The 27,927-nt window shown below is 36.4% G+C and overlaps 1 protein-coding gene across 3 annotated transcripts; it reads right to left on the reverse strand.

Moving 5' to 3' along the window:
• Positions 1 to 1,159: 1,159 nt before the first annotated feature.
• Positions 1,160 to 26,813, reverse strand: TMX3 (thioredoxin related transmembrane protein 3). Of its 3 annotated transcripts, XM_027451915.3 has the most exons (16): positions 26,664 to 26,812; positions 26,451 to 26,511; positions 22,361 to 22,400; positions 20,540 to 20,663; positions 18,979 to 19,024; positions 16,995 to 17,075; positions 16,052 to 16,151; positions 15,739 to 15,816; positions 14,267 to 14,333; positions 11,958 to 12,056; positions 10,696 to 10,753; positions 9,783 to 9,836; positions 9,425 to 9,481; positions 6,554 to 6,683; positions 4,319 to 4,387; positions 1,160 to 3,272 (listed from the first exon to the last, which is right to left on the reverse strand). In XM_027451915.3, exons 1-16 carry the CDS (start codon positions 26,782 to 26,784, stop codon positions 3,006 to 3,008), a joined length of 1,452 nt encoding a protein of 483 aa, XP_027307716.2. In that variant the 5' UTR covers positions 26,785 to 26,812; the 3' UTR covers positions 1,160 to 3,005. The 3 variants fall into 3 exon arrangements, with proteins under 3 accessions (XP_027307716.2, XP_027307717.2, XP_071890901.1); XM_027451916.3 differs by lacking the exon at positions 22,361 to 22,400 and having other exon boundaries at positions 26,664 to 26,732; XM_072034800.1 differs by lacking the exons at positions 1,160 to 3,272; positions 4,319 to 4,387; positions 6,554 to 6,683 and adding an exon at positions 7,071 to 7,107 and having other exon boundaries at positions 26,664 to 26,813.
• Between the last annotated feature and the right edge of the window lie 1,114 nt (positions 26,814 to 27,927).

The raw sequence follows: 27,927 nt of genomic DNA on the forward strand, positions 1-27,927 counted from the left end.
GTTCCTTGGTGTATAACCAGAAAGAAGCTTGTAAGCATCAGGGAAGTTTGCACCAGCTGCTAAATGGTTCTCAGTGTCAGTAAATCAAAGTAGAGGATAGTAGGAGTAATCCTTTAAAATGGTTAAAATTTTAGGAACCAGAAAGGATATTGTTTTGGGAATACCTACACCACCTAGGCAGACTACAGAAACCTTGCAACTTAAGAGTTCAACTGAAGTGTTCAACACAAAATTGTCAAAACTGTCTCCATCAGTTATACCAATATAACATGCAGCAGTTTCATGTGATTCAATCTGTTAGCAATATATTCAGTGATGACAACAAAACAGCAAAAAGCTGCTGTGCTCCCTGAAAAGACCTGAGTGCCAGAACCGCTCTGTCACAGTATTATGCAACCTGAAACATCTGTAGTCTCATGGGATATTAGCAAAACTTTAAGGAGGTTCTGGTTTTGCAGCATCCTGTTCACTGACTTGCACATCTGGCTGCCATCAGAACTCCCATCCAAGCAGAACTTCTACAAGCATGCTGATAAAAGAGGAATGGGTAAATTAGTTCTGGGCCAAAACAGAGCAAGCTAAACCTTTCACTTTTAGATTTTGTGAACATTAAGCTCCTCTGTGCAGCTTCAACACATCAGATCTATCAAAATATAATTATGCCATCCTTTAAGCAGTGAGCACCACAGTGTGGACAGCATCTGTCAAGACAACCCAAACACTGAAGCAGTAATGGATTGCACATGACCAAGTGTCAGGACTACCCTCAATCATTTCTTTCCAAAATGTACATGTATAATAGAAGAGTTACCTCAAGTTCCCTTTGATAAAGAAACTGCTATAGGAATTTGCAAGTATGCTAATAGAATGAATTGGTACTTTTTTTTTTTTTTTTTCAAAAATGCATTTGTTTTATTTAGTGAGCATCCCAGATCCATAAACTATTCACTCCTTTATCTGGAGAACATTTTCAAAATATTTAAGAGAAGATATCAGACAAGCTGAATTGATTGTTCTTTTTAAAAGCTGCCAGCTGCATTTCTGAACTGAGTTACTCTAGGCCTAAAGTATGTTTAAAAGGAGTTCCAGGAAATACTGCCTCCTACAGAATACGTAACATCTGAAGTTCACACAGTGCAAATTAAGCAAAAGAAGCAAGCACTTTTATATGTTTTTATTATAGAAAAAAACAAAAGGCTTACACTTGAATTCAAAAAGCAGCAGTATTTCATGAATTTGAAGAAACTACTACAGTGAAGTTGCTTTATGAAACCTTTTGAGATTCAAGAAAAAAAAGGAAAATGTCAGATTTCCCTCAGATAGCATTCTAAACTATTTGTATGACCACAGTAAATCTCTTAATTGCATATCACTTCTGACACACCCAGTATATGATGCTCTTCTTTTCCCTATGCCTTGTTGAATACAGCTGAGAAAAGGATTTGGTGAAAATGGCAGTACATTTCAAGCTAAATTTTCAATAGTTCAGTACACATCTGATTGATAATACAATTAAGAAGTGACTGAGATACATGTTTTTGTCTTGACTCCTGCAGTTGAATGTTACAATTGTAATGGATCCCAGTGTGATCTACTTCTTACACAGTATTTATAATTCTTATGTCTGTATCTCAGAAGATTTCTCAGCAAGGTCTTGGGATACGACTTGGAATATAAACACAAAAATAACCACAATAATGAAAGCTCACAGTTGAAACACTTCCTCGCAGTGCAGCAGAATTCAGGTTTGGGTGTGTGTTTTTTTTTGTTTTGTTTTTTAAATTATACATTATGGAATGAACAGTGGTGTTGCACTGACCACTTTCATTTTTTTAGTCAAAAGCCACAGGTTTCCATCCTGAGCCAAAATTAAACATAATCCATTTGTACTTGAAAACTTATGAAAAGAGACGAATAAAGCATCTTATTGCCTTAATAGTCCAGCATTTTGATTATTAGCAATGACTTGTGCTGAAGTCCAAGGAAGCTTACAGGTTTGTCCTTAATTTTTTTTTTTAAAAAAAAAAACATAACACAACTCTACATCAAGTAAAAGACGACTCAAAGCACATTTTTTAAGCATCTCACTCTTCACATACATGCTAAAACTACATAAAGTATTCTGCAGATTTAAAAAACCATTGAAAAGCAAGGAACTCAACTTATTCTTTACAACCAACTACGCAAATAAAATGGAAAAATGAAAAAAGGCAATTCATAGAGAGAAAAGAAAGAAATGAAAGAACTTAGATACCTGCTATTCAAAATTCTATGAACTCCTCTTTTTTTCTCCTCCCAAAAGGAAAAAGGGTTGAGGAAAAAGGGTTGACTCAAAATCACATGGCATTTTTCCAAAAAAAAAATTCCTGATCTCCTTAGACTTTTTTTTCTTTACAATGGTAACAAAACTTTCAACTCATGCATCTGTGTATTATAACTTTCATTATAACTTTTATTGACTGCCAATAATTATATTAGTACATTATAAAAGTCCTCTAATTTATAGCAATTTATATTTAACTTGATAAAATATTTTTTAAAAATAATGTGCAACAGGTAGAACATGAGACTTCCTAGAAAAACTCTAAGTTATCTTTAGCTATCAGGTTCTGAAAGACTTTACAGGTCTCTTTTAAACTTTCTTTGTATTCAGCCGTAATTTTATCAGCGTTTAGCTGGGCTATATTATTAGTAGCTCATCACATATACTGAGGTCAAGTTGCATTATCTTTATCTTGCTGTTCTGGAAATGAATAATCCAAACCTTCCAAAACAAAAAGTGTCAAATCGTACCTGCAAATTCCTTCTTTGATAATCGTTAAAGACAATAAAAAACATCCATATTTCAGGTTTTTTTTCCTGTCAATATCTGAGAAAATTTGAACACATGCAAGTCAAAACTACCATGATGCAGACAAAAAGGTCCTCTTACATGAAGATCATCAATAAATGACTATCTTCAATAAATAAGTCTATTTGAAAATTCTAGAGAATTTTTTGATTAATTAGTCTTTTTTCTTTTCCGATAGGTCTTTCTGTTTAAGATCTCCATCTGAAAGTTCTGTATAGTTTTCGTTCTTTTCCTCTTCTTGTTCTTCCTCACTGCCTTCATCTGTGAGCTCCCGATCACTGTTCTCCTTTTTAGCTGTCTCATGTTCATCTACCCCTCCATCTGTATCAGCTGTGCAGATTCCATAACACATAATGCTGATGACACCCAAGGGCAACCCAAAGAGAAAGCATCCCAGAAGTGGTGAACTCTTGAACACTGACTGTTTGGAACACAAATTTGAAGTCAAAAAAAACTTTCACTAAACATTCAAAATTACCACATTATTATTATCTCTTATTATTCTGTATGTTTATTCAGAAACATCTGAACTGAATAAGCTTGCTGCAGAAAGGCGGTGTCATTTTAACTATTCCTACTATAAGTTTATAAAAAGTCTTAGAACTGATACAACAACATTCCAATAGGATGATTAACGTTAACATGCCAACTACATATTTTATTGTTTGAAGCTTGATAAACAATTGTTTTAATAGCATTAAAATAACACTTTAAAGCATCCAGTTTTAACTCGTATTTGTGCCTCATTCTAAAAGATTGGTTTGAGTCATCACAAATCCTCTTGAGAAACACTGTTAGTAGAGTGCTTTCTATTAAAGAGTAGTTTGAAAAACTTCACTGAACAAGAGGAAGACTTTTGGTTTCAGAAACTGATGCCTGAACGCTGCACAGACAGAAGTTTGGAAGTTACATAAAGAAACATACAAGTTACAATTTAGATTGTAACAGCACATTTGTTTGTGTAACACAAATGAAGAAACAAATTTATGTACATTTTCCCAATAAAATGCTGTTAAGCATTGCTAACCTCTAAGAATTATAAAAATATTTGTTTCAAAACCACATCAAGTACAGTGTTTAATTCCCCTGTGCCCTAACTAATTAAATTGAAACCGTAACATTTCTCAGAACATTAAAGTGTTATTACTTTCAGTCAAAGGAAGACAAGAAGGTCAAGGAAAAGATTTTGAGTTCTTCTCGTTCTATCCTTTAAAATATATGTCATACTTTAATATAGAAAAAAGTGAAAAAAATGAAGTCACATATATTCAACATTTAACACACTGGAAAATACTATTCAGACTTTAATCAAGTTAATTAGGCTTAAACTTCACATATATTACGTGTGCATGCACATGTGCATATAGGAACTTGGAACAAGTTTATATAAAGTATTTCTAAACTCTCTGAAAAAGGTTTGCATCATTACTGACAACATTACCATTTGTTACAAAAAATAAAACTTACCACTACAGTAGACTTGGCATCATAGATTATTCTCTTGATTCGTTGTAGAACTCCATCACCACCCTGTGCCTGAAATTTCAAATGCAACTATGTCAGAACTGCTGACACTTTTCAGTTATGATTCCAAAAGTTCATTCTTCAGACCTTGCAATCTTAAACTCCCTTTAGAAGGAAATGAAAAGTAATTATTCTTGCATCTCATGCTGCCCAGACACTTCAACTTTTCAAGCATGGATAAATATTTCAACAGCCTCAAAAAATTCTCTCACAATTGTTTTATACAATAGGTTACAAGTCAACTGTCACTCTAACACATCTCACCATAGAGAAACACTAGAAGAAATTACCAACTGTTCCAATGCAACAATTACAGAATTGCAGAGATCTTCTGAACTTTCCTGCAGCTGAAGGATATCTATTTATGGACAGAAGCAGTTAGATTTTTCTAAGAAGCAACAAAAATATATACAGGTGTAATTAAAAAAAGCTTTTGTCTAGCAATGATAGACTCTACCTGTGCTACCATCTAACTTAGCAGAGCCTATATGAGTCTGAAGGTAATTTGTGTATCGAACAGGATGAATCTTCACCTTTCTCAACATGCTGGAGAAACACATAGTATGAAAATTTACATTTTGGAGCAAGTCAACTAATCAGAGCGTGATGCTGACCCAACTCCTCCAAAATTACAAATAAAAATGAAAGATTCAAAGAAAGCAACCTAGGACCATACAGAAAGGAACAAGGTTCCAACACCTCCTAAGAAAGGGAGATAGGAGTGTTATACTCCTCCAAAATTTCACTGTGGTTCAGAAAGTGTGTGTTATATACTAGTTTACCAGCATACTTTAAAGACTGTCATTCCTCAAAAGCTATACAATCTCTTGGGCCTCAACACAGCTGAAGTAATGCCATTTCGGTCTATGGATACCAGCTTAAATGAAATCACATCCTGTATGAGTCCTCTCACATACATGTACAAGATGTGAATTCAGACAGAACTTTAATCATTCTAGCTGAAATACGCTAAACAAGACATAACGGATATTATGACAAAAACACAAGGCATCACAAACACAGAATTTCTCGAAGTTAAAAAAAATACTTTAACTTGTTGTTCCCACTGTAAGGACATATTTAAATAGAGTTAAACAAATGTAATAAAAACATAACTCAGAATTTTAAAATGTAATACTAAAAATTAAAAGTATTAAAGAAGTGAGAACTGAAGAACAAAGAGCCACCAAATAAGTTACTGGAATACTCCTCGCCTTGCAACTGGAAACATGGCCAGTAAAGTCATGAATAGCAAGCACATTTTAAGTCTACCCATATTATGCTGCTACATCAATTTGTCAGACAAAGTAAACCAAAGTACTCTGTATGGCTGAAACAGCCTACGGACTTGCTTGTCATTACACCATCCAGTAACCTAAAACTACTTGTATAGCACAATGTGGGATTCAGCTAATAAAGCAAGTATTCAACACAAAGTGAACTGTCTTAAACCAGCACAGGCTTTTTCTTCCAGAAGTCAGCCAAATGATTTGTTAGCACTGTCTTCCTTCATTGCAGGCTTTGTTCTGTGAGCACAAATGAGAGCTCTGATCCACAATCTTTCCTCATCCATATAACACAGCCTTCTGCCCAATTTACAGTCCACTGCAGGTAAAGGCAACCTAAGTTTGTTTTGTCAACATTAAAAGAAAAAATTGACCGAGCCATCAATTCCGTGGGGATTGATGACGTTTGTTGAAAGATTATGTAGAGCAGTTAGAGTAGTAAACTTGTGTCTGAAATATGCAGAAATACACCACTACTTTAGAATTTGAACCTACCATTCATCAAGCTACTGAATTTATTAATTCATCGCCAAAAAAAAGTTCAATTATGCAGTCCAGAGAAATTTTAAATAAATATTTAAAGGCAAAACAGGAGAAGAATAAAAAGCTCACCATTTACCAACAACAGTAAAAGAAATCAAGAGAAGTTAACATTATGCTCTATGCAATAAAGCCACTCTGGCTTTCTACCTGAGGTACTACAGTCAGAACTGTGAGCAAAGGCACTCCCCAAGAACTAAGAATCATGCATTTATTTACAGCACCCAAGACAAGAAGGCAGAACAGGAAGAAACACACGACATGGCAACTAGAGTAACCAAAATGTTTTCCTACTTTAACATCTAATTAAACAAACACCAGCCACACATTTGAAGTCACAATGAAGACTTACTTCAGCTGTGCCATCCAAGATACTGTTAATAAACTGAACCATGTCTTCTGTATTCTCAATGTGCCTATCTGGTAGAAAATACTGCTGATTGGAGGTATTCAAAACAACAATAGTAGGGATTGTCAAGTCACTGGAAACATAAAACACGAAGGTTAGAGATTTAAAGAAATACTGCCTACAACATTGCAGTTCAAATTTCTACATCATTCAATGGCATTCTACATCATTAATATTCTCTTCACGTGAGTTCCTAATACCAGTTCCTTAAAGACAAGGAGGAAGAAGGAACTTAACGGCACAAGGATGTTTCTCAATATTTTTCCTTCTCATCTGTGCCAGTGAAGCTACTGAAGCTTACTGTATTTTACATGCCCACAGTGATTGTAAATCAGATAGCTTGTGACTTGCCCATTAGTAAGATCTCACAGTAGCTTTGCATTTGAAATGTACTATTAGTAGAACACACTACTTTAGTGCACAAAAGTAAAACTTTAATCCAAAAATTCAGTCCCGGTTGATCAGCTCTAATCAATCAAATTCTGTGTGTCAAGTCAAGAGAGGAAGACATACCAACTGAAGTTCTATTACATAGTTTTTAGATATAACAGACAAACTACAGATTTTTTAAACCACTATTAGTCATCAATTTACATTCACATGCATAATCACTGCTGAGGATCACAGAATCAGGAAGGGAGCTGAGGAATTCCAAGACACCTATAGCTGACATTACAATGATGCTGTGTACCTCAGCTTCCACAAAGATGCATCTCTTCTTTCAGTAAAAGACCTAATATTCTGCTTTCTTCTTTTGTGCACAGTTTTAAGTACTATTATTTTTAACTCAACAGAAGCATTCTCATCCACTGCTGAAGAGAGAGATAAATGATAGTATCTACTAGTGGAGTTATAGGTAAATCAATAAGTGTATTTCTACCAGGGACTACTGGTGGAATTATTTTGTGCTTTGTGAAAAAAGGGAATTTGTTGCTGTGCACATCTACAAGAATAAAAACATATTCTGCAATAGATTCCTTGTGCTCCCAGAGGCTTTTTCTACCTGTTTCCAGTTGCTGCCATCTAGTGGAAAACTGAAGGACTGGCAATAACCTTTTACTCAAATTATTCAGGTAACCATGTGAACCACTTGTATCACTGAAGATTTTACTGCTTTCTTCTAGTGCTTTTAAATCATGCTGGAAATGCATATGTTTTGTTCAGAAAATAAACTAAAAGCCTGTTAACAGCAACTTCCCCAGAAAACCACAACAAATTGTAAATTCACGCATTTTGTAGATTAACTTAGACAATCCAGTTGAACAGATCTAGCAATTATTAACAGATCACTTCTGCTGTGAATAGCAGTTCTGCCTTCTTTCCCTTCATTTTATTGTTCCTAGGGAACTCATTTCCCTCCCTAGTTCCTTTGTACATCAGTTCTGGTACTCAGCAGACCACACAGTAAGACACGGTGTTGTTTTTTTTGTTTGTTTGTTTTGAATCAGCAAAATAACCCTCCGTATCTCCTTGCCAGAAAAACAAACATTTATGCCAGATAAACAAGCTGAGGCATCTCAGCAGACAGACATCGGAGCCTGCATAGGCAAGGCAATAATGAAGTGAAGAGGGTCTTGTTTCTGGCAACTAGAAAGCACTATATCAATAATCACACCACTTAACTTCAATTTAGACACAGCTGTTTTCAAATTACTTTTCTTCAGGTACTAATCTGAATCACAGAAATACAGACCTAGTGCCTCAAGATTCTCCATTTATTTCCTAGAACTTTTAGCGGCACAAACACATTTGCACAGTTTAGAATGGAATATCTGAGTATCTATCTCAGTTTGTTATTCTGACCTTGTAGTCCTCTTGTGGTCTTAGATCTAGCATCCGCAACAGCTACAAGATCAGACAGATACAAGAAGACAGACACTGTGTAAGACGGACACTGCATACTAGAGCAGATACTCAGGCTCTGAGCTTTGATCTCTCGGAATGGGGCTTGGAATACTCTCCCACTACAGAGCTGGTATAGCAATCAGTTACCCTCTTCCTTCACTCAGAAGGCCAGAGTAGAAGAAGTGGTCAACAATAAATGCAAGGCGACCTCACTCTCCAATTACGTATTTTTGGAAAATAAGGGCAAATGTGAAGCATCTTAAGCTATTTAGGTATTTCAAAAGGTAAAAATTACATACCAGGTGCATACAAAATCATTTATACATTTATACTGCTTGTCTACACATACATGTTTGTGTGCCATTTCAACTCTCAAATCCATGGTGAAAACAGGAATTAACAGTATCTGTTAACTGATATTCCAATGCCAGCTTCTGAACAAATAAGACGCCTATCTGTGGTTTTAGGAAGACATCTTATACAACTTCAGGCAAACCCTCTACTTCATTCAACTGCTTTTCAGAAAACAATGGCTCATAAAGCAAGAGCCGCTTAAACATCAGCCTTAAAAATGCACCAATAAGAATGAATGTGCCTCTCCAGAAATAAAAAACATAGCTAATGAATAAACATTTATATGTCCTGTTAAAGCTTGACATAACTTTTGATTTTGCTAGTGTCCTGTAAATTTAACCGAAGGGAAAAAAAAAAAATAGTTCTAATAGTTTATTTAAGAAAGTAAACCTAAAAGATGAACACCGACAATCAGCAGTACCAGAAGGCCAAACTTCTAACGTTAAATTATGTAGCTTTAATTTAACAAACAACTGATACTATATTATATACTGACTTCTGAGGAAATAAATTTTTTATTCCATGAAAATCCACTTCTTCAGAAGGATATGTTAAGTTATATTTAATTAGCAACAAATATAAGCAGAAAGAATACTGAAATAATAATTTACTTACTCCATTAGTAAGCTATTAATGTAATCATTTCCATCCATATGGCCAAACTGGAAATCCCTATAAGAAATGTATAATAAAAAGAAACAAAACAGAATAATGGATTTCAGCATCAAAGTAAATTTGTGTTTAAATAACTGTAACTCAAGATGAGAGCACACACTCAGCAATATAATGGAAAAAAACTGACTACGCTGCAGGACAATCAGCCAGCCAAAACACTGTTAATGGACTGGTCTTATTGAAATCAGCTTATAATTTTAAAAGACAGATACTGTAACATTTCTCAGGTGAAAAAATAACCGTCTTGGAAGGGTTAATGTTGAAGTTAAATGAAGATATTGTAGAAATGTGTGCATACCTGTGAAAGTGATCCCGATAATTTCTAGCAACTTCCTGAATAATAGATTTTAGTCTGGAGGGGAAAAAAAATGAAAAAACAACACTGAAAATCCAGTAAAATCCAAATACTTAGATTTCCCGAATAAGTGGGGAATAGTATCTCCTCAGTACTTCGGATTCCCTACCCCTCAAACAAAGAAAACACCTTGTTCATCTTGCCTTTTTTTTTTTTTTAAAAAGGGTTGAAAGGCTATCTACCACATAACATCAACATTAGAAAAAGACTATCATACTGTTTTGCTCCATGACCTTCTAAAACAACCACCTTGTAAAAAAAACAACACAGATGACCTGGGAAAATAGTATATATGGTTTATGGTTAAGTGTTTTAAGTTATACTATGGTTAAGTGTTTTCTTAGCTTTCTTACATGTGCAATCAGAGACAGAGGAATGTCTTGTTTTTCCTCGTCTCTTCAGCAAGTTCTAACTCAATCGAAAATGTTTTTTTCTGGATGCAAGTTCTGCAAGTTAATTGTCAACCATCACTAAACTCATTTTAATGCAACTGAGATGAAGTCTTTTGTTTAACTTCACCAAGTTTATCTCAAAATTATGTGCATTCAAGTACTGTCTTCCATGTTAAAAGACTATGCAATCACTGTTTGTTCCTATGATCTCACTGGTAAGTGGGAGAAGAGTGATCCTGAAACATGCATCACCACCCTGAAAATCCACATGAGCTTCAGAGCCATAAATTGAGTCAAGTCAGTATGCTTGAAGTCTCTATGCTAGAGAACATTCACAAGTTAAAACCTTCCACTTAACCTAGCATTTCTAAATACTAAAACTTCCAAAATCCTGTAAATCAATGAAGTAGTTTTCCATCATACAAGCACATTTCTCCCAGTGTCACCAATACTGAATTCTGTACCTGGTATGTTCCAGTGAAGAGTTTTTATCATCAATAACTGCAATAGCCACAAGTTTTCCTAAAATAAGGAATAGAATGCTTGAAACCATTTAAAAACGCACACACGTTTTCAGATGGAAAATACTGCAACATTTCTGCAAATAGTCTTTGAAATAGGTATAACTTTTTTTCACAAACATATAAGAACATAGACATTTTATAACCTTGAAAACCTCAAACAATTCAGTGCATGCACTGAATATAAACTTCTTCTTAAATGGGAGGTAAATTATAAGGTATCCTGACCTGGAAATAATCAACAGGGATAGCATTTTTTCTGTTACTTCAGTGTATGCATGCCTTTAAAAGCAGTAGAAATCATTCCAGAATTCACTTGGATGCAAAGCTCTCACTTAACTTGAAAAAAAAAATTTACCAAAGAAATGCTAAAATATTCTGAAACAGAGAGAGGTCCATTCTGGCACTTGGTAGTCTTCCTTCCTCACCATATCTACTCTAAAGGTATCCGAATCAGACACACATCTGAGTTAATCCACATTCAAAATTTTAAAGTACGTTCATAAAGCTGTCAGTATTCCAAGACTTAACATATAATTCATTCAGCCTGGAGAAGAGGAGGCTCAGGGGCGACCTTATCGCTCTCTACAGATACCTTAAAGGAGGCTGTAGAGAGGTGGGGGTTGGCCTGTTCTCCCAAGTGCCTGGTGACAGGACGAGGGGGAATGGGCTAAAAGTTGCGCCAGGGGAGTTTTAGGTTAAATGTTAGGAAGAACTTCTTTACTGAAAGGGTTTTTAGGCACTGGAACAGGCTGCCCAGGGAGGTGGTGGAGTCACCATCCCTGGAAGTCTTCAAAAGACGTTTAGATGTAGAGCTTAGGGATATGGTTTAGTGGGGACTGTTAGTGTTAGGTTAGAGGTTGGACTCGATGATCTTGAGGTCTCTTCCAACCTAGAAATTCTGTGATTCTGTGATTCATGCAAAACCTACGCTGCTGTTAAATTAAAAGCCTTACTTAGCTTTTGTGAATACCACAGGGTTAGACATACTTTATGTTGTGAGTAAAGGACTAGTGCAGGCTTTGGATGAAGACTCTAGTTAGTAGAAAAGGTCCAACTAACTTCAAAAAACAGCAGACATCATTAATTCTAACTTTCAGAACAAGCAGTTTTTCATTTTAGTGCTGTTTCTTAGTGGTCTTTATTTTTCCTTAATGCCTAAGTTCAGTTTCAGAGATCAGACTTCATATGTAGCAGCATCTCACCTGTATCTCCAAGTTCATATAATGTAAAGCCATCTACATTAAGGTAACCTTGAAATCTTTCTCGATTTATCCAGGATGACAAATCACCATCTTCATATTCTAAAAAATAAATAATGCTAGAAATTAAAGACACATCATGAATTAACAAATACCTTTTTTTTTTTGGTAAGGTGAGCAATTGGATTTATTAATGCCAGGTGAGCAGTATGCTCTCATTCCTAAATTATTAGTATTAATCAGAATACTAAGTTTACTATAAGCTACATTCATTGCTAAAATGCTCCAATGACCAGCTGACTTTATCTCAACTGCCTCCCTGTTCCCTCCCAAAGATTCCAAAAGAAGTGAAAGGCAGAGAAATACTTAAGTATTTTCTATACTCTACCGAAGATTTAGGCTGTAACTCCGCACAATAAATGTCAAAGTTTTACCCATGGAAATAATGTCAGCACTGCAGATGCAAACTTCTTTTTGTTGTTGTTAGACACATTATTAGACATATCAGTTTTAAAACTTCTCATGCTATTTTCAATTGTTAAATAAAAAGTATGAAAAATTGATTTGATGACTACTTTTTGGTCATGTCAAGGATAAACGATACTATTCTAGGAGACAACTGTGACTCAGTACAGACAGGAACAGTTTAAAACCCTAAGAAGAGTTTCAGACTAAGAGAAGAGATACAAAAATACACAAAGCAATGTTTGTGAACATTAAATGAAACAGAGGAGTCCAGAAAAGGTACATCCATTAACAGCTTTGTGAATATAAACACAAATATTTACATGAAATTCACAATCAGTTATACTGAAGACTGTAATTTCAAATGCTAGATGTTCTGACCCATAAAGAAACATGATGCACAGATTTACACACATACATATATAAATGTATATTAAATAAATTTGCATTAAATCCTAACATTGGGTAGAGTGAATCATCACTAATTTTAGGTTAATGCTGAACTGTCATAAGACTGTAGCATGCAATTTCAAATATAAAGCTTCCCACAGAGCTACATCCCTTACTGTGGAAAAAAATACAGATGAGGCCAGAACTTAGAAGTGAATTTTGCTAAACCATTTCCTTTCACTGAGATCTTCAATTTTTTTCTCAATTGTAACAATTACACATACAACCTTATCCAGCCTCTCATAACGTGTTAGACGTATAACTTTATCCAATCTGTTATGGTATAAATCAAATTATGCAAACAGTACATTTCTAGTCCTTTATGAGTAAAATTTTTACAAAATAGATTAGAAAAAGTAAGCTTAAAACACACATCCCCTTTTTATCTATATGATAGGCATTCTGTCACTGGTATTTCAGAACAGTATTATTCTCAGGTGGACTTTCTACAGTCTGCAAGCTGAACAAGCCAGTCAGAATAGTTTATGCCACCTAAAATCGTGCATCAGCTATTGCAGTAACAGCTCACACCCCCTTCACTTCTTTTTGGGAGGCGCTTGGAAAAAGCTGCGGCTTTTTCCGTTCAGAAACGGAAAAGACAGAAAAGGAACAGACTGAAAGTTCAACTGTTCTGTGCATGCTTGATCAGTTATCTAGGGAAATGTTATGTTGCCTGATCCTTTCCCACTACCAATATATAAGTAACACAAACACAAAAGTCACAAAAGTCACATATGCTCAAAGCTGTCATTTAAGTCTCTCTAAATTTTAATATTGAGAATAAAGGCAGGATCGCTTTACTTCAGTTTTTAAAGGAAGAATTGCTGTGCTAAATATACAGCCTGTATTATCAAGACACAACAAGCTACTTTACTAAAGTAGAGTACAAATCAAATTAAGTCCACGAGAAAGATATGATGGTCAGGAAGACTATTTAGAGATAATCTGATTAAATGTTTGGAACAGTAAACTCCCCTTTTAGATATAATACCGTTTTTCATTGTATCTGAATTTCCCAACACCTGTGTTACGTGACTCCTCTTCAGCAGCAGTTTTCTTCTACTTTTCATATAATTAATTTGGACAGTGAGTGAAGGAAAATATTTAAGCGTTTTAATGCCAGCAAAGCAGTAATATTAGAAGCTGTGTCTCAGTGAATAACACAAAGTAACCCCCTTAACTTCTACTTCAGTACTGATAAGACCCATTCCTTCTCAAATGCACTGTGTTCAGTAAGTAATTTTTTCCGTATTTCTTCATGAAATAGCTGTTATTTATCACAAAACTGGGAAATTTCCCACCATCCCAACTTGACCTTCATAAAAATTCTGCTTCTTCCAGTTTCTCCATATATGCTTTCAGTATCTTGTCTTAAGGTAATGTACACTTTTACTTACCATCATATACAAAGTAAGTTCCATCTTTGAAAACAACAACAGCAGGCAATTCTGGCAAGGTCACATACTGAAAGAGAGATGTTCAATTAATCCACGGAAGAGTAGAAATCTTTTTAAACAATCATCTCAGAAGCATGGAAACGTAGCCCAGTGGAAAATTGTGAAGTACATTTAAACATTCTGTATACATTTATAAACATAAACACCCCCAATTTTCCACTATCACAAAGTAATGCTACATAAAACTATTTTTGACAGGTAGGTCTCACAAACTAGAAACCAAGCAGGATTTTTAATAGTATCTGCAACAGCATGAAGCAAGTTTTATTGAAGTTTGACATTAACTTTAGACAGCTCATAACATGAGCGTTCCATCAATCCTGTACTGTTCTCTCCTCTCAATTTGTGCTGTAATACAGTTGCTTCTATTAAATGGTCAGTCAACAATACTGAATAGTAGAAGAGTAACATTAATAACGTGTCCCACTAAATCTGGGCTATATTTCCTGTGGTTCAAGCTAATGGAAATACAGAGACACATTTGTTGTTTCTTGGAAATATAAGAACAGTATCACAAGTACTAATTGACATGTTCTGTAATCATTCTGCATTATCTTTCTTGGAACAAAATGTAAAAACAAATCAGCTTATTATGTAATAGCTCATATTAACGAGCAAGGTTAATTCTAGACATTGGAATACATAGATGGCTATAAAAAATACACCAGTTCACACTCTGCTAATCTGAAACTAATTTCAAGGTTATGCGTTGTCAAATTCTAAGCAGACATAGATCCCATTTGGAGATAACTAGAAATGAAAAAGCCTCTTGATTCTGCTTCAGCACTTAAGTAACAATGATTAGACTAACAACAGTGGTAGCAATTTTTCACCCTTGTGATTAAATACAAAATTATTTCCTTTCCACCAAAGAACTCCATCTTCCAAGAGCTACAGTAAGATTCTGCAGTCAGCAGACTAGACAGACTAGTGTTTTTATCAGCTGTATTGCACACACTGGAAATAACTTGTTTTTCACTGAACTCCCTGATACTCATGGTTACCAGTGGCATACCATGCTGCACCCACTCAAACTAGTTATAAAAGTGGCTGGTGAAAGGGCTTCCAGGAGCAACAAGGGCTTTATGTCAGCTCAGAAATGAAGTATGCATATTTCTGAATAGGTTTGTGATTTACTATAAATGTGATTTAACCAGTTTATTAACTGGTTTTATATTAACTGGTTTAGAAATATTACTGAACAAGTCATTTGTACAATACAAATCAAGTAGACAAACCTAGTTTGTATTTTTTTTTCTCATACAGACTCAAAAAAAAATCTGAATGTTAGTATAATTAGTTTGAAATTTATCAAAGACCAATATACTGTAGTAAGCAATCTCTGTGGTACCAGAACCTACAGAGGAAAGCTCTACCATTTCTATGGAAACAGTAGGAGCTGAACAGCTTACCTCAGGTAGCACATCTTCTGAGGCAGAAAAAAAGTACGTATAAACAATTAGTTCTGAAGCAACTTCAATGTATTTTTCCTGCAAAAAATACAAACATTTTTTTAATGTCTCAACTTTGAGTATGCTTCAAAGGAATGCTTTGCAACTTACCTTATCTTCAATGACTCATTAGAAAATATGGTTAGGACAAAAGATTATAAAAACACTTATTACAAGCATGTACTTTCTCCAGTCTCTAAACTTTTTATACATTATTTTAAACTATGTCTGTGGAGAGCCAAAATAAATAACTTTATTTAATCAAGTTTCAAACCTTTAAAGGAGATTCCCCACCAACATACACAAAAAGTACACGATGCCTCTTTTGCACATGTTCGAACATATGCTGGCTAGGAAGTGGCCTGATAAGAGGTCTGGGAAGAAAAAAGAAAAGAAAAAAAAAATCTTAGTTTCTACAAGCTGCAAAAACCCAAATAGAAATCCCCAAGAAAATGCACAGGTGGATTCTTTTTCTAAATTTCCCTATTCAAATTCATTTAATGTATTATTTCAGTTTCTATTAAAAACAGAAAACACCCTCCCAATTAACTTGCTATGTTCCTCAAATAACACACAAATTTCAAGTCAGTTGTACAAAGTCGTACAAAACGCTGTCACGATGTTAACACCCAAGCCATTTACCAACTGTATGATCATTTGAGAGAAAAATTGCTGAATGTAAGGACAGCAGGCAGAGGATATAGTCTTCGAAATAAATATTCTTTAAAAATTCTAGTTATTAGAGATCACAGACACTTCTAAACTACAGAATTCTCAACAATAATTAATAATATAAATTCATATGGATGAATTTATATCTTGATATGTAAGGATGAAAGGAAGTAGCTTGATTCTTTTTTCTCCCCAAAGGCCTCTCAGTATGAGTACTACTAAGATTCTGTCTTAGTAATGTCTCTATATATTAATCAACATTTAGGTCAGTATCCTTGTCTCTGGCTTCTATGAGTTTCCTTTACCCATGTTTTTCACTACTTTGAGAAGCCCTAGTTCTTAGTTCTTGCACCGTAAAGAAGTGCAAGTATGACTAGTCAGTCTCTATTCACCTTCTTCATGCCACTCAACAACAACCTCAAATGCAACTACATGTATATTGCATGTAACTTTTCATGCTAGTGCCTTTTTTTTTTTAATTAATTGCATTTTTGGCCCACCTCAAAAAAACCTACACAAGTAGTCTTACAGAACTGTATACTCACCCTGCTACTCTATTAGCAAATTCAATTATATCATCTTTTGTTCGAGGTCCTCTATAGTTGTATGCCAAATCACCTTTTAAGCTGGATAAACAGGAAAGGCAAAAAGGAAAGAATGAACACATATTAAGAAGCTACAGATTCTGTAAAATAGAATAAAACCAACTAAAATATAGCTGTACACGTAGCCCTGCAGAGAAGAACTTGGGGGTTCTGGTGGACAAAAAGCTCAATATGAGCCTGCAGCCCAGAAGTACAACTGCGTCCTGGGCTGCACCAAAAGAGCCCCACAGGTCAAGCAAGGTGATTCACTACTTAAAGGGGGCTTAAGAAAAGACAGAGTGACTTTTTTACATAGGCATACAGAGATAGGACAAGGGGGATCAGTTCTGAACTGAAAGAAGGTAGATTTGGATTCTTTACTCTGAGGGTGGTGAGGAAAAGTTTGCCCAGAGAAGCTGTGGATGCTCCATCCCTTGAAGTGTTCAAGGCCAGGTTGGATGGGGCTTTGAGCAACTTGGTCTACTGGGAGGTGTCCCTGCCCATGGCAGAGGGGTTGGAACTGGATGATCTTTAAGGTTCCTTCCAACCCAAACCATTCTCTGATTCTATTCTATGAGTAATTATACAATCTTCACACTTTTATTAGTCATCTGTTAGCAAGTGATAAGCAAGTTTGTCAAATAATCAGTCAAAACAAGTTATCAGTAAAAAAAAAAAAAAAAAAAAATTCGTTAATGGAATCATGGAGTAAAAATTTGTTTATAGAATACCTAACTTACTGATTTCTAAAAGTAATTACTTTTTTTTCCTAGTGCACAGCAGTCGTTTACTTCGTAAAGACACCTGCCATTGGGAACATTTGCTTATAATACAATAACAAAAATAAACCAAAAAAATTTAGCATTACTTTTTTTGTTGTTGTTAATAACCAAAAAGTACCAAATGACCTGCAAAATCTTCTAAACGTATCTACTAAACTAAGCTTCCAAGAAGTGTTGGTCAGTTTGTTATTCTTTGTTGGCAGGGAATGCAATGTGTTTGCACTGTAAGTGTATTCAAGTAAGATTTACTACATTCTAACAGGGCTTTATTTGAATCCAAATAAGTTTAGAAAATCCACATGAAGAAAGCAACCGTTAAACCAATTTTCTATGATTCTATACACCAATAAATTTTTCATCCCTAAAGATTAATATGCTAAATGTCTAAACCATTTTTGAGAAACCTAAGTTGAACAAATATATATTATAAACACTATTTGCTTAAACAATAAACTGCTAAAAAGCCCAACATATTCAGTGAAAAGTAGCTAAAATTAATAACTCTTTATTTAAGATGACCTTGTACTAGACTATACACTCCACATATTATAAGCACATGACATAAAAGAAAAAAAGGTCATATATTATCCTCCATCAATTTTTCAGTCAGTTAAGTGAGAAAAAAAGCCACATATATGCCCCTTGCCAAACAACTGCTCTCATATTTTACCCTGTACAATAACCGCTGCTGTCAATTACGTAAGATTTTTGGGAACACTTAAGAGAAGGGAGTCATAATTAAGAACAAGGAAGTGTAATCGGCAACTTATAGAAATTAACGGGAAGACTTAGGTACGTACTTACTGCCTGAATCACTCTTAAGGTAAAAAAAAAAAAATTGGTGCATAACAATCGTTTTAATATTTCATTCTTATCATATATATGATATATATTTCTATACACTTTTAAAGTTACTTATGGAATAGAAGGTAACCGAACTCCAAATTTGCTAAACTTTTTTTTTTTTTTTTTAGAAAAACAATTCAGTAATATCAAGCATCTTGATTAGAATTTCAAAGCAAAACACAGCCCAGCCAAAATCATCAATATCATCAAGAGGAGATGGTGCTTTTTTTTTTTTTTAAATAGAGAACACTTCCTTTTATTAGATCAGTTTTAGGAAAGGTAACTTAAAAATAATTTAATGGGAAGCATCAACTTACAGCTTAATTGTTGGATAGCCTCGCACTCCAAATTCAGATGCAATACCTGAAATACATGCATTAATGCCAAACTGAACCAAGTGTTTCCTGCTCTCCTAACTTAAGGCTTAAACAGCGCTTACTGTTCAAGCCACATAAATAAACAAAAAACCTACCAATTAGTTCAATATTTCCTTTCAAAATTTGCTGTTAGGAAACTTCATTACATTTTGGACCTCCTTCTGTGGTACTGCAGGCTCCCAGCATAGACTCCCGATTTAGATGCCAGAATTAAAATTGCATGAGAACCAATTTCACCAGAAATAGGTTTTCTAAGCAATCAGTCACTTACCTGCTGCTTGCAAATTGATTAAAAAAAAGACAATTGCAGCTCTTTTCCCCAGCCCCCACCTTGCCTCACATTTGTCATTTACAATATAATTTGTAATATCCTCCCCAGTTGTGAACACAAACTGCCACTTTAAACAGTACCTTCCAGCCAATTCAGTGTTTTCCAGAAGTTAAAATAAGCACCCTTAAAATAAAAAAAATCTAGAATTAGTCTAACTTCTAACAATACTTCCACAATTCCCTGCCAAGGGTGGGGGTGGGAAACACCAAAACCCTGCACTAAAAATGCACAAAAATTAAATACTTTTAAGCATAAACATACTGTAGCTACCGACCAGATGCCAGAGGAGCAAATATGGGAAGACCTGTGTGCAGGGCTCTGCATAACAATTCAGAAATTGTGTCTTAAGATTGTTTGCCTGGGTCAAAAACCTAACTACAAAGAAATACAGATTAAACTAGCAATTCACATACTTGCACCTAACTCAAGGAAGACCAATCTGAGAAACACACAGACTGTGCTCAATTTCATTCTGATCCTTTCCTCTCATATTTGTTTTGTTAAAAACTAGAACAAATTAGTGTATTAAAATATTCAATCACAAGAGCTGTCATTACGTAGATTATTTCTCCTTGAAGAGCTCTTAAAGCACAGTTGAAAAAACTACAGAATAGACAGGTTTTATTTTTGGTTTGGTTTTCAAAACATTCCAGCTATGGAGATTGCTAAAATTTTCTCAGCATCATGGAAGAGATTTATTTACACCATCATCATCTGGTGATATGAAGAATGCAGTATAGGCAAACAGCAGCAACTATGCTAAACCCAAGCATGATTTTTACCTTTGATCATATTCAATGGACTTCTAAGTCAAACCTGCACAAAAATTCAACTGACAGCAACAGAATTGTCACCCGATAAGGTGCCACCTGCATCCTCATTCCATACAGCTACCAGAGGCAAAATTTATTGAATGCTTTATATATATTTAGTTTCCAACTCAACATTTGATGACAAGCTACCCAATGTTCAGACAGTTCACAATGCTTCACATTCCCATCAGGAATACAAATTATTTACAGCTAACCATTCATGTTCCTTCATAGCCATGTCTATGTACCCAGCTGCACCTCCTTCTGATATTGGAAGGAATTATTCAAGGGTGAATTATTTAGATTTCACAAAATCTTTAGATTGCGAAGACATTATCTCCTACCAAACAATACTTACTAGAAAACGAAGTTGCATCCATCTTCCCAACTTTTACTGGAGAGCCCATATTTCTCATTTCTATACCCACTTCATTCCACACAGGCTCCAATTTCTTGCAGTGGCCACACCAAGGTGCATAAAACTGAGAAGGAAATACATTGCATTAAAAACAAAAAAAAAAAGATAGAGAAGTTAATTAGCCCTCGGACACATTAGCAAGATTTATTTTCCAACTGTGTTCTTCTTTAAGTTTGTCCTGGTTTCAGTTAGGAGAGAGTTAATTTTCTTCCTAGTAGCTGGTGGAATGCTGTGTTTTGGCTTAGGATGAGAAGAGTGCTGGTAACACCCCGATGTTTTAATTGTTGCAGAGCAGTGCTTATATTAAGCCAAGGACGTCTCAGCTTCTTGCTCTGTCCTGCCAATGGGCAGGCTGGGGGTGCAGCAAGAGCTGGGAGGGGACAGACCCAGGACAGGTGACCCAAACTAGCCAAAGGTGTATTCCATACCATCTGGGGTCATGCTAAACAATATATAGGGGTGGCTAGCCAGGGGAGGGGGGCCGGACTGTTCGGGGTTAGGCTGGGCATCGGTCAGCAGGTGGTGTGCAATTGCATTGTGCATCACTTGTTTGTACACATTATTAGTAGTAGTACTATTATCATCATTGTTATTATTATTATTGTTATTATTATTGTTATTATTCTTTTCCTGTCTTATTAAACTGTATTTATCTCAACTCACGGGCTTCACTTTCCATTTCTCTCCCCCATCCCAGAGAGGGATGGGGGAGGGTGAGTGAACGGCTGTGTGGTGTTTAGCTGCTGGCCGGGTTAAACCATGACAAAGTTGTAAGACAGTAAGCCTGCATGTTACTTACAAAGCTGAAGTGACAAACTGAGCTTTTATGATTTGGTAATACTTTTAGTATGAAAGCAGAAGTTTGAAAAGAATGCATTCAGTTGCTGCACTATTATATCACTTCTTCTTTAAAAAAAAACACTTGTGTAGCATCTATTAAAAAAAAAAAATCTCTCGAAATACTTTTCTCTATTTATGGAAAGTTAAAACATCATGTAATCAATCTATCCAGGAATATGAACTTATTTGCCAAAAGGAAGAGGACATGCATACTTCTCAAAGCTGTCTCTCTGGATTTAATTTTTTTCAGGAACCACCTTTATACAAACACAGTGTAAAATCAATCCCATTTTGTCAAGGCCAGGGCGACCTGGGAGACTTCATTTTATCTTTCTGCCTATGTCTTGCCACAACACCTCAGTAAAATTCTCAGAGAAGATTCTAACGTAAATTTCAATGTATAACAAGATCAGATCACAAGCAGATAAAGCTGGATTTTGTCTAATCAATCATGAAGCAGCATATATGGTTTTCACCAATCAAATATTACATCTTTATTATCTTTCCAACTATGTTGGAAAGAAAGAAACCTTTCATATATTTGATGCTGTAGTGCTACATATCTAGCACAAATTAGGTGATGTAGCTACAATGGAATTGTAAAAAAATTCTGCATGCAGGTTATTAATTAACTCCTCACTGTGTTAGACAATCTGCTTTCCTTTTTTAAGGACTGTAAAATATAGGATGAAGCCTGTCTGCATTCAATACTCAGTCTAAATCCTGTTTCATTCTGAACAATGCAGGAAGATTGCTTATCCATCCTGTCAAAAGAACAGTCACGTAATTTTTCTGCACCACATACAAATGAATTTCCAGATGATGAAGCAGCCTTACTACATCATACGTTTTATGCTTTGATTTCTATTAGCTTGGTATGAAATGAAGAGCAAGCCTTCAAATTTTTCCTCATATACTCACATCTACAAGCCAAATATCATCTTTACGGTTTTCTTTAAACCTAGAAGGGGAGAAAATAAAATATATCTGAATATATATTAATATATCTGCAAATACATATATGAACTGCGTGTGCAATGAAGTAAAAGTCTACAATTAATCTGTTATAAAACTATAGATGATAGATTTGTTTTGTTTCTTTCTTGGAATGGGGAGAAGGTGTAGAAAAGGAGGAAAGTTATTTTTCATTAAAATAGCCTCTGCATGTGCACAATTATTTTTTTAATCAATTATGCTTCTACGACCATTTGCCAAGACCAAAAGGAAACTAGAACCCGGAAAACATACCAAAACCTCAAAAAATATTTGATTAGGATATGTAACCTAAGCAGGAGAAGTGTTCTCTTGCTGTTCTTGTTATATTAAACACCGCATACTGTTAACTATTCAGAATAGATAACATTTTTGTAGAGGAACTAATTCACTTTCCTAGACATTGGTTTGCACTGTTAATCTTAGCTTTACTGAATGTATGCTAAATTATTTTTGTGTTACATGCAGAGCAAATTTAATTCAACCTCCTTCAATATTCTACCTCTCTGCCCCTTTTCATCTACTACAGGTGTTATCAGTTTAAATTTTTATAAAAGTTAAATGAAAAAAATTAATGGAAAATAAATAATTTGAAAATAAATCTGATGAAAACCATGGATACACTGGTACTATTGAATACTCTTAATGCTAGAGCAAGGACATCTTAGTGAACTGACTATCTTTACCAAAAACAAATCTGTCGCTAAATGCAAAAAATCCAAACAAAAATAGAACATGATGCATCAAAATCCCTGGGTACCTCTTGAAATGTTATTTACACATTTCACGGCACTGTTGTTACTACAACAAAATCATGGAAATTATCTAATTACTTAACTATTTCTATTTTGAGAATTAAATAAACTACATTTTGTACGTAAAGTTGTTTCTTGTTATAAAAAGATGGGCTTTCATAAAAGTAACTAGAATTAAGAGAAATTACGTTTGAAACTTTTAATTAAAAACTTATGGTGGTAATTTGAACCCTTTTTTGTTTTATTGATGGAATATCAAGGTTGCAAAACTTAAAGTGGAAAAGGTATTTTTTAGTCTCTAACATAACTAGTAGCTACAATAAAGCAACATTTCAAAGTCATGATTACTTTAGTACATTATCTCACTAAAAACGTGCTACAGAACTACTGAAAACTAGTTAGAGCCTTGCATCTCTTGAGAACTTTAATGAAGCTCCAGCTACCTTCCAATTATGAAGACAACTAATTGGTCATGATGCAAGAGGCAGAAAGAAGCTACTGAAGCATCAGGTACTGGGCTTAAGCTTGCATTTGGAGTATTACCTTTAGTATGTACAAACAAGAATTTACAATGAGTTGCTCTTCCTGTCATTGTGACAGGGAGAACAGAAACAAGAAACAGTACTGAAATTGTACAGAACACTGAAGCATTTGGAAAGGTAGGCTGGAGTCTTATAAAACTAGTATACAGCAAGAAACTGAAAGAAAAGCACCATCTGAAGACTGTACATTCCAATGAAATTTAATAATTTTGCCAGCACGTTCACTGGGCCTAAGATGCTATGAGAAAAAACTAAGCATTGTAGTCTAAGTTGTACAGCTGATTTAACAGCACCTATTTAGTTAAAACATCAACATCCACAGAAATTAAAATCCAAAGCGTAACATTACCAGAACTAGCCTGAGTTCAGATAGTTGTTTTTGTCAATGATTAAATTATTAGACTGTATCAAAGCAGCTATACGCACTGTTGAAGAAAAATTATCTGTACAAACAGGTATTTCAGCATTTTCTACAGGCGCTGTTTCTAGGCATGTAAACACATTCCCAAGAATAAAATTTAGTGTTTCCTTGTTAACTGTCCTATGCAATCCTCTTGCAGCCAGCAGACACAGGTACAGTCATACTGGTAGAAAGATGATACAGGTGTTGCATATCCTTGAAACAAAATGATTTGTCTCAAAAACGTACAACCTCCCAACATTTGGAGGAATACTACGTGATCAAATGTCCCCTCACCTCCATTTAAGTATGTACCCCATAAAGACAAAGGCCAAAATTTCAAGGGACTTAAAACCAACCCAGCCGCTGCTTCCACTCCCCCCTCTCCCTTGCACCATTTCTGATGATTCTGATCCTGGGCCAAGCTCCGACAGCATCCTCACAAACAGCAAAAAATACTTCCTTTTTAGTCAGGTTACTTCATTATAACAATGCAACAACTAAGTATTACAGGGTGAGTACTGATCTGAGGCAGCCAGCAGTAAGGTTAGCATAAACTGATAGGAACCATCACTCTAACTTTGCATCCCTTTAATGACCCAGTTGGGTGATGATGAGTAATTCACATCCGTTATTTCCTGCTACGTGTTGGTTTCTGTCCTACAAACTTGGGAAAGGGACCTGCAGCTTGCACTTGCAGGCATTATTTGCAACTACCAAAAAAGTTTTTTTTTTTAAAAAAAGCTTTCATTACCCAAGATATATGGAGTTTTTGCTCCTATCTGCAAAACTGGGAAACTAGAAACTTCTACCACTCACTGCTCACAGTTTCTTCTTCTCTCCCCCCCCCCCATTTGCCAGTTAGCTAAAAAGAAAAAATTATCCTGAACAACTTACTACTTAATTCATATTCCAAACTGTTGTAAACTCTGGCATTGGTATAGCTAAATAGTTGAAAATTAAAAGAGTTCTAAAACAGGCTTTTCTTTTATCAGATATTTCACAAAAGTTACATGACAACAGAATTATGCTTCTTTACTCCAAACAACTACATTTAAATTTATACCTGTGGAAACATGACATGGGAACATGATGTGGGAGCAGATGTACTTTACTTTATTCACTTAGTCTCTTTATCTTCAGTATGAGACATGAAAATATGAGGCATGGAACAAAAACAAGCTTTGAAAATCAACTCGAAGCAGTTCCTGCATTCCAGCTACTCTTTCATAACAATTTAAACACCAGTCAGAGATGCTGAGGAATCTCTCTTTGATGCCCTTTCAATACATGCCCACTCCCTCCCCCATAACTTCACTGCAACTCATTTGATCCCACGATTATCTGCTCTAGCTGAATCAGCAGTACATTTAAAACAGAAATGAATGGCTTTCTGACCACATAGCTAAATGAAGCAATTTATCATGGACTGAAGCCTCGTGAAACCACCTGTGACTGACTTAAGCTTATCATGAAGCAGCTATCTAATGCCTTCTCTGATAGCAAATGCTTGCTATACTTTCTATTTTCGCTCTAATAGTCACTCTGCTTTTTAGTACGTCAGACCAACTTGCTGATCTGGCCAAAACAAGTTATACTCATTTTCATTAAGTTAGTTTTTAGTGGGAACAGTAAGTACATTGCCACAGAACTACTACAGTGAAGCAAATAAAGACAGTACACAACCAGGAGTACCCATTTCAACACTTTCACCAGGTTAGGGCTACATTTGCTGCAAAAGCACATTTTTACGCTGGAACACACCTGGCACTTCAGGCAGCCGTGGACCAGTTGAGCAAGCCTGCCTTTTTCCTCCTCCGTTTCTGGCCAAGCATGAACACACATTTACCCCTCCTCCCAACTCCCCGTGGCAGCCACATGGCAAAAGCATATGGAGAATTTAGTGAAGCGCAATCAACTTCAAAATTTGGGATGGCTACCAGATCAACAGTGTTCTTTCTTTTTTTGGTGGAAAAAACACAAGAAAATGTGTTTATTTGGTGGAATAAACACGAGAAAGCCTGACAACGTTTTTAGAAATAGAACCCGTAACAACACCTCAAAACAAATCCTCAAAATTAAAACATTCCCCAGATTAGCTGATGACAACCACTAAACGCAAGCCACAGCCTTTCTGCCATTCATTTTAAGGAAGAAATGAACTTTTTGCAGTGTAACTTTCTGGACAACCACACGCTGCACAGAGCCATCGGTCTGGGTATGGGTCCAGCTTGGTGTTCCCCCTCTGCCCCTCCAATCCCCCCAAAGCCATCCAACGTTTAATTAACACCACAACACACACACACACACACAGCACTTACGATTCATCCAGGTCCTCCACAAAAACCGCACCTGACGATGCCAGCGCGAACGCAACCACCGCTAGGCAAAGGAAAAGGGCACCGTGAGTAACCCCCGCAGCCACCTCCTTTCCTCCCTCTCCCCCCGCGCCTCCGGGACCCTCTCGCAGCCCCCACCGCATCCCCCAAAGCCCTCCCCGAGCCCCGGCTCCCCCCGCAGCCCCCCGCCTCCACCTGCCGCCCAGAGGGGGCTGCCCGGCCGGCCGCCCGGCGCCGCGGCCATGTTGCGAGAAGCCCTGGCAGGGCCGGAAGGGGAAGCGGCGGGCGGCGGTGCCGACCTCTCACCGCCGCGCATGGGCGCAGGAGGTGGGCGGCGGCTGCTGCCTCGGGGGGTAGCGGTGGCTACGGCCCCGGTATCCGCAGGGCTGGCTCCTGCCTTTCTTGTCTCGTCTGGGGAGCTGTGTTTGGGAACGCAGAGGGTATGGGGCAGCTGAAAGCTGGCTCTCCAATGCTTGAGGCGTCCCCACGGTTTCTGCCTTCGGTAGCAGGGGGAAGGCTTGTGCTCGTGTGTGGGGCTGCACGGTGCGGAGCCTGCCAAGAAGCCGGCATTGTGGTGTCACCCATGATTTGCAGAGTTGGGGGCCTCCTTACCCTCTCATTAAATAAAAACAATGTTCAGATTTCTTGAAAAGTGATTTTCAGCTGATCTCTGCCCTGTCTTTGAGCGGTAGAACCTCATACTCCACTGCTTACTGATATATCAGCAGCCCTACTTCATCATGTTCGTGAAAAACACAGGCTCTCTTACTGCTTTATATCATTCATTTTAATTTTCCTCATCCTTTGAAACCTGTTAGAGGTTTTCATATCCTCAGCTAGTTTGCTTTCAGTACAGATTTGCAAGTCCTGGAAGGGCAAGTAATCCAGCCAAGAAACCTCTTTTTAAAAGGCATCTTTGTCATACCTTTCATACCTTTTTTTTAAAAGGCAGGTGTTTAATCTGTGACTGCTCAGTCTACATAAGACGAGACTCAGACAGGATCTTATTAATGCATATAAACATCTGAAGGTTTAAAGGGAATTAAGCAAGGCTCTTTCCTGTGGTGCCCAGTACCAGGACAAGAGGCAGTGGGCACAGAGTGGAGCACAGGACAGGAGGTTCTCTCTGAACAGCAGGAAGCATTTCTGTGCTGTGCAGGTGACCAGCACTCAATCCTCTATGTTCAAAAGCTACCTGGACATGGTCCTGGTCTCTGGGTGTCCCTGAGCAGTGGAACTAGACCAGATGACCTCCAGAGATCCCTTCCAACTTCAGCCATTCTGTGATTCTGTTTTTATGTTGGTTTTCACTTTTGCCTCCTTGTGGGTAACAACTAACATTCTTTTCTCCCCCATACTGGAGTTACTTGCCTCAGCCATGCAAGAAAATGTTTGAAGGTATGATGGGGAGAAGGATAAATCTTTTCAAATGAGAACTCAGTTCCCCTGACTCCAGCCT

Source organism: Anas platyrhynchos, chromosome 2 (genome assembly GCF_047663525.1).
Source record: "Anas platyrhynchos isolate ZD024472 breed Pekin duck chromosome 2, IASCAAS_PekinDuck_T2T, whole genome shotgun sequence".
Lineage (NCBI taxonomy): Eukaryota > Metazoa > Chordata > Aves > Anseriformes > Anatidae > Anas > Anas platyrhynchos.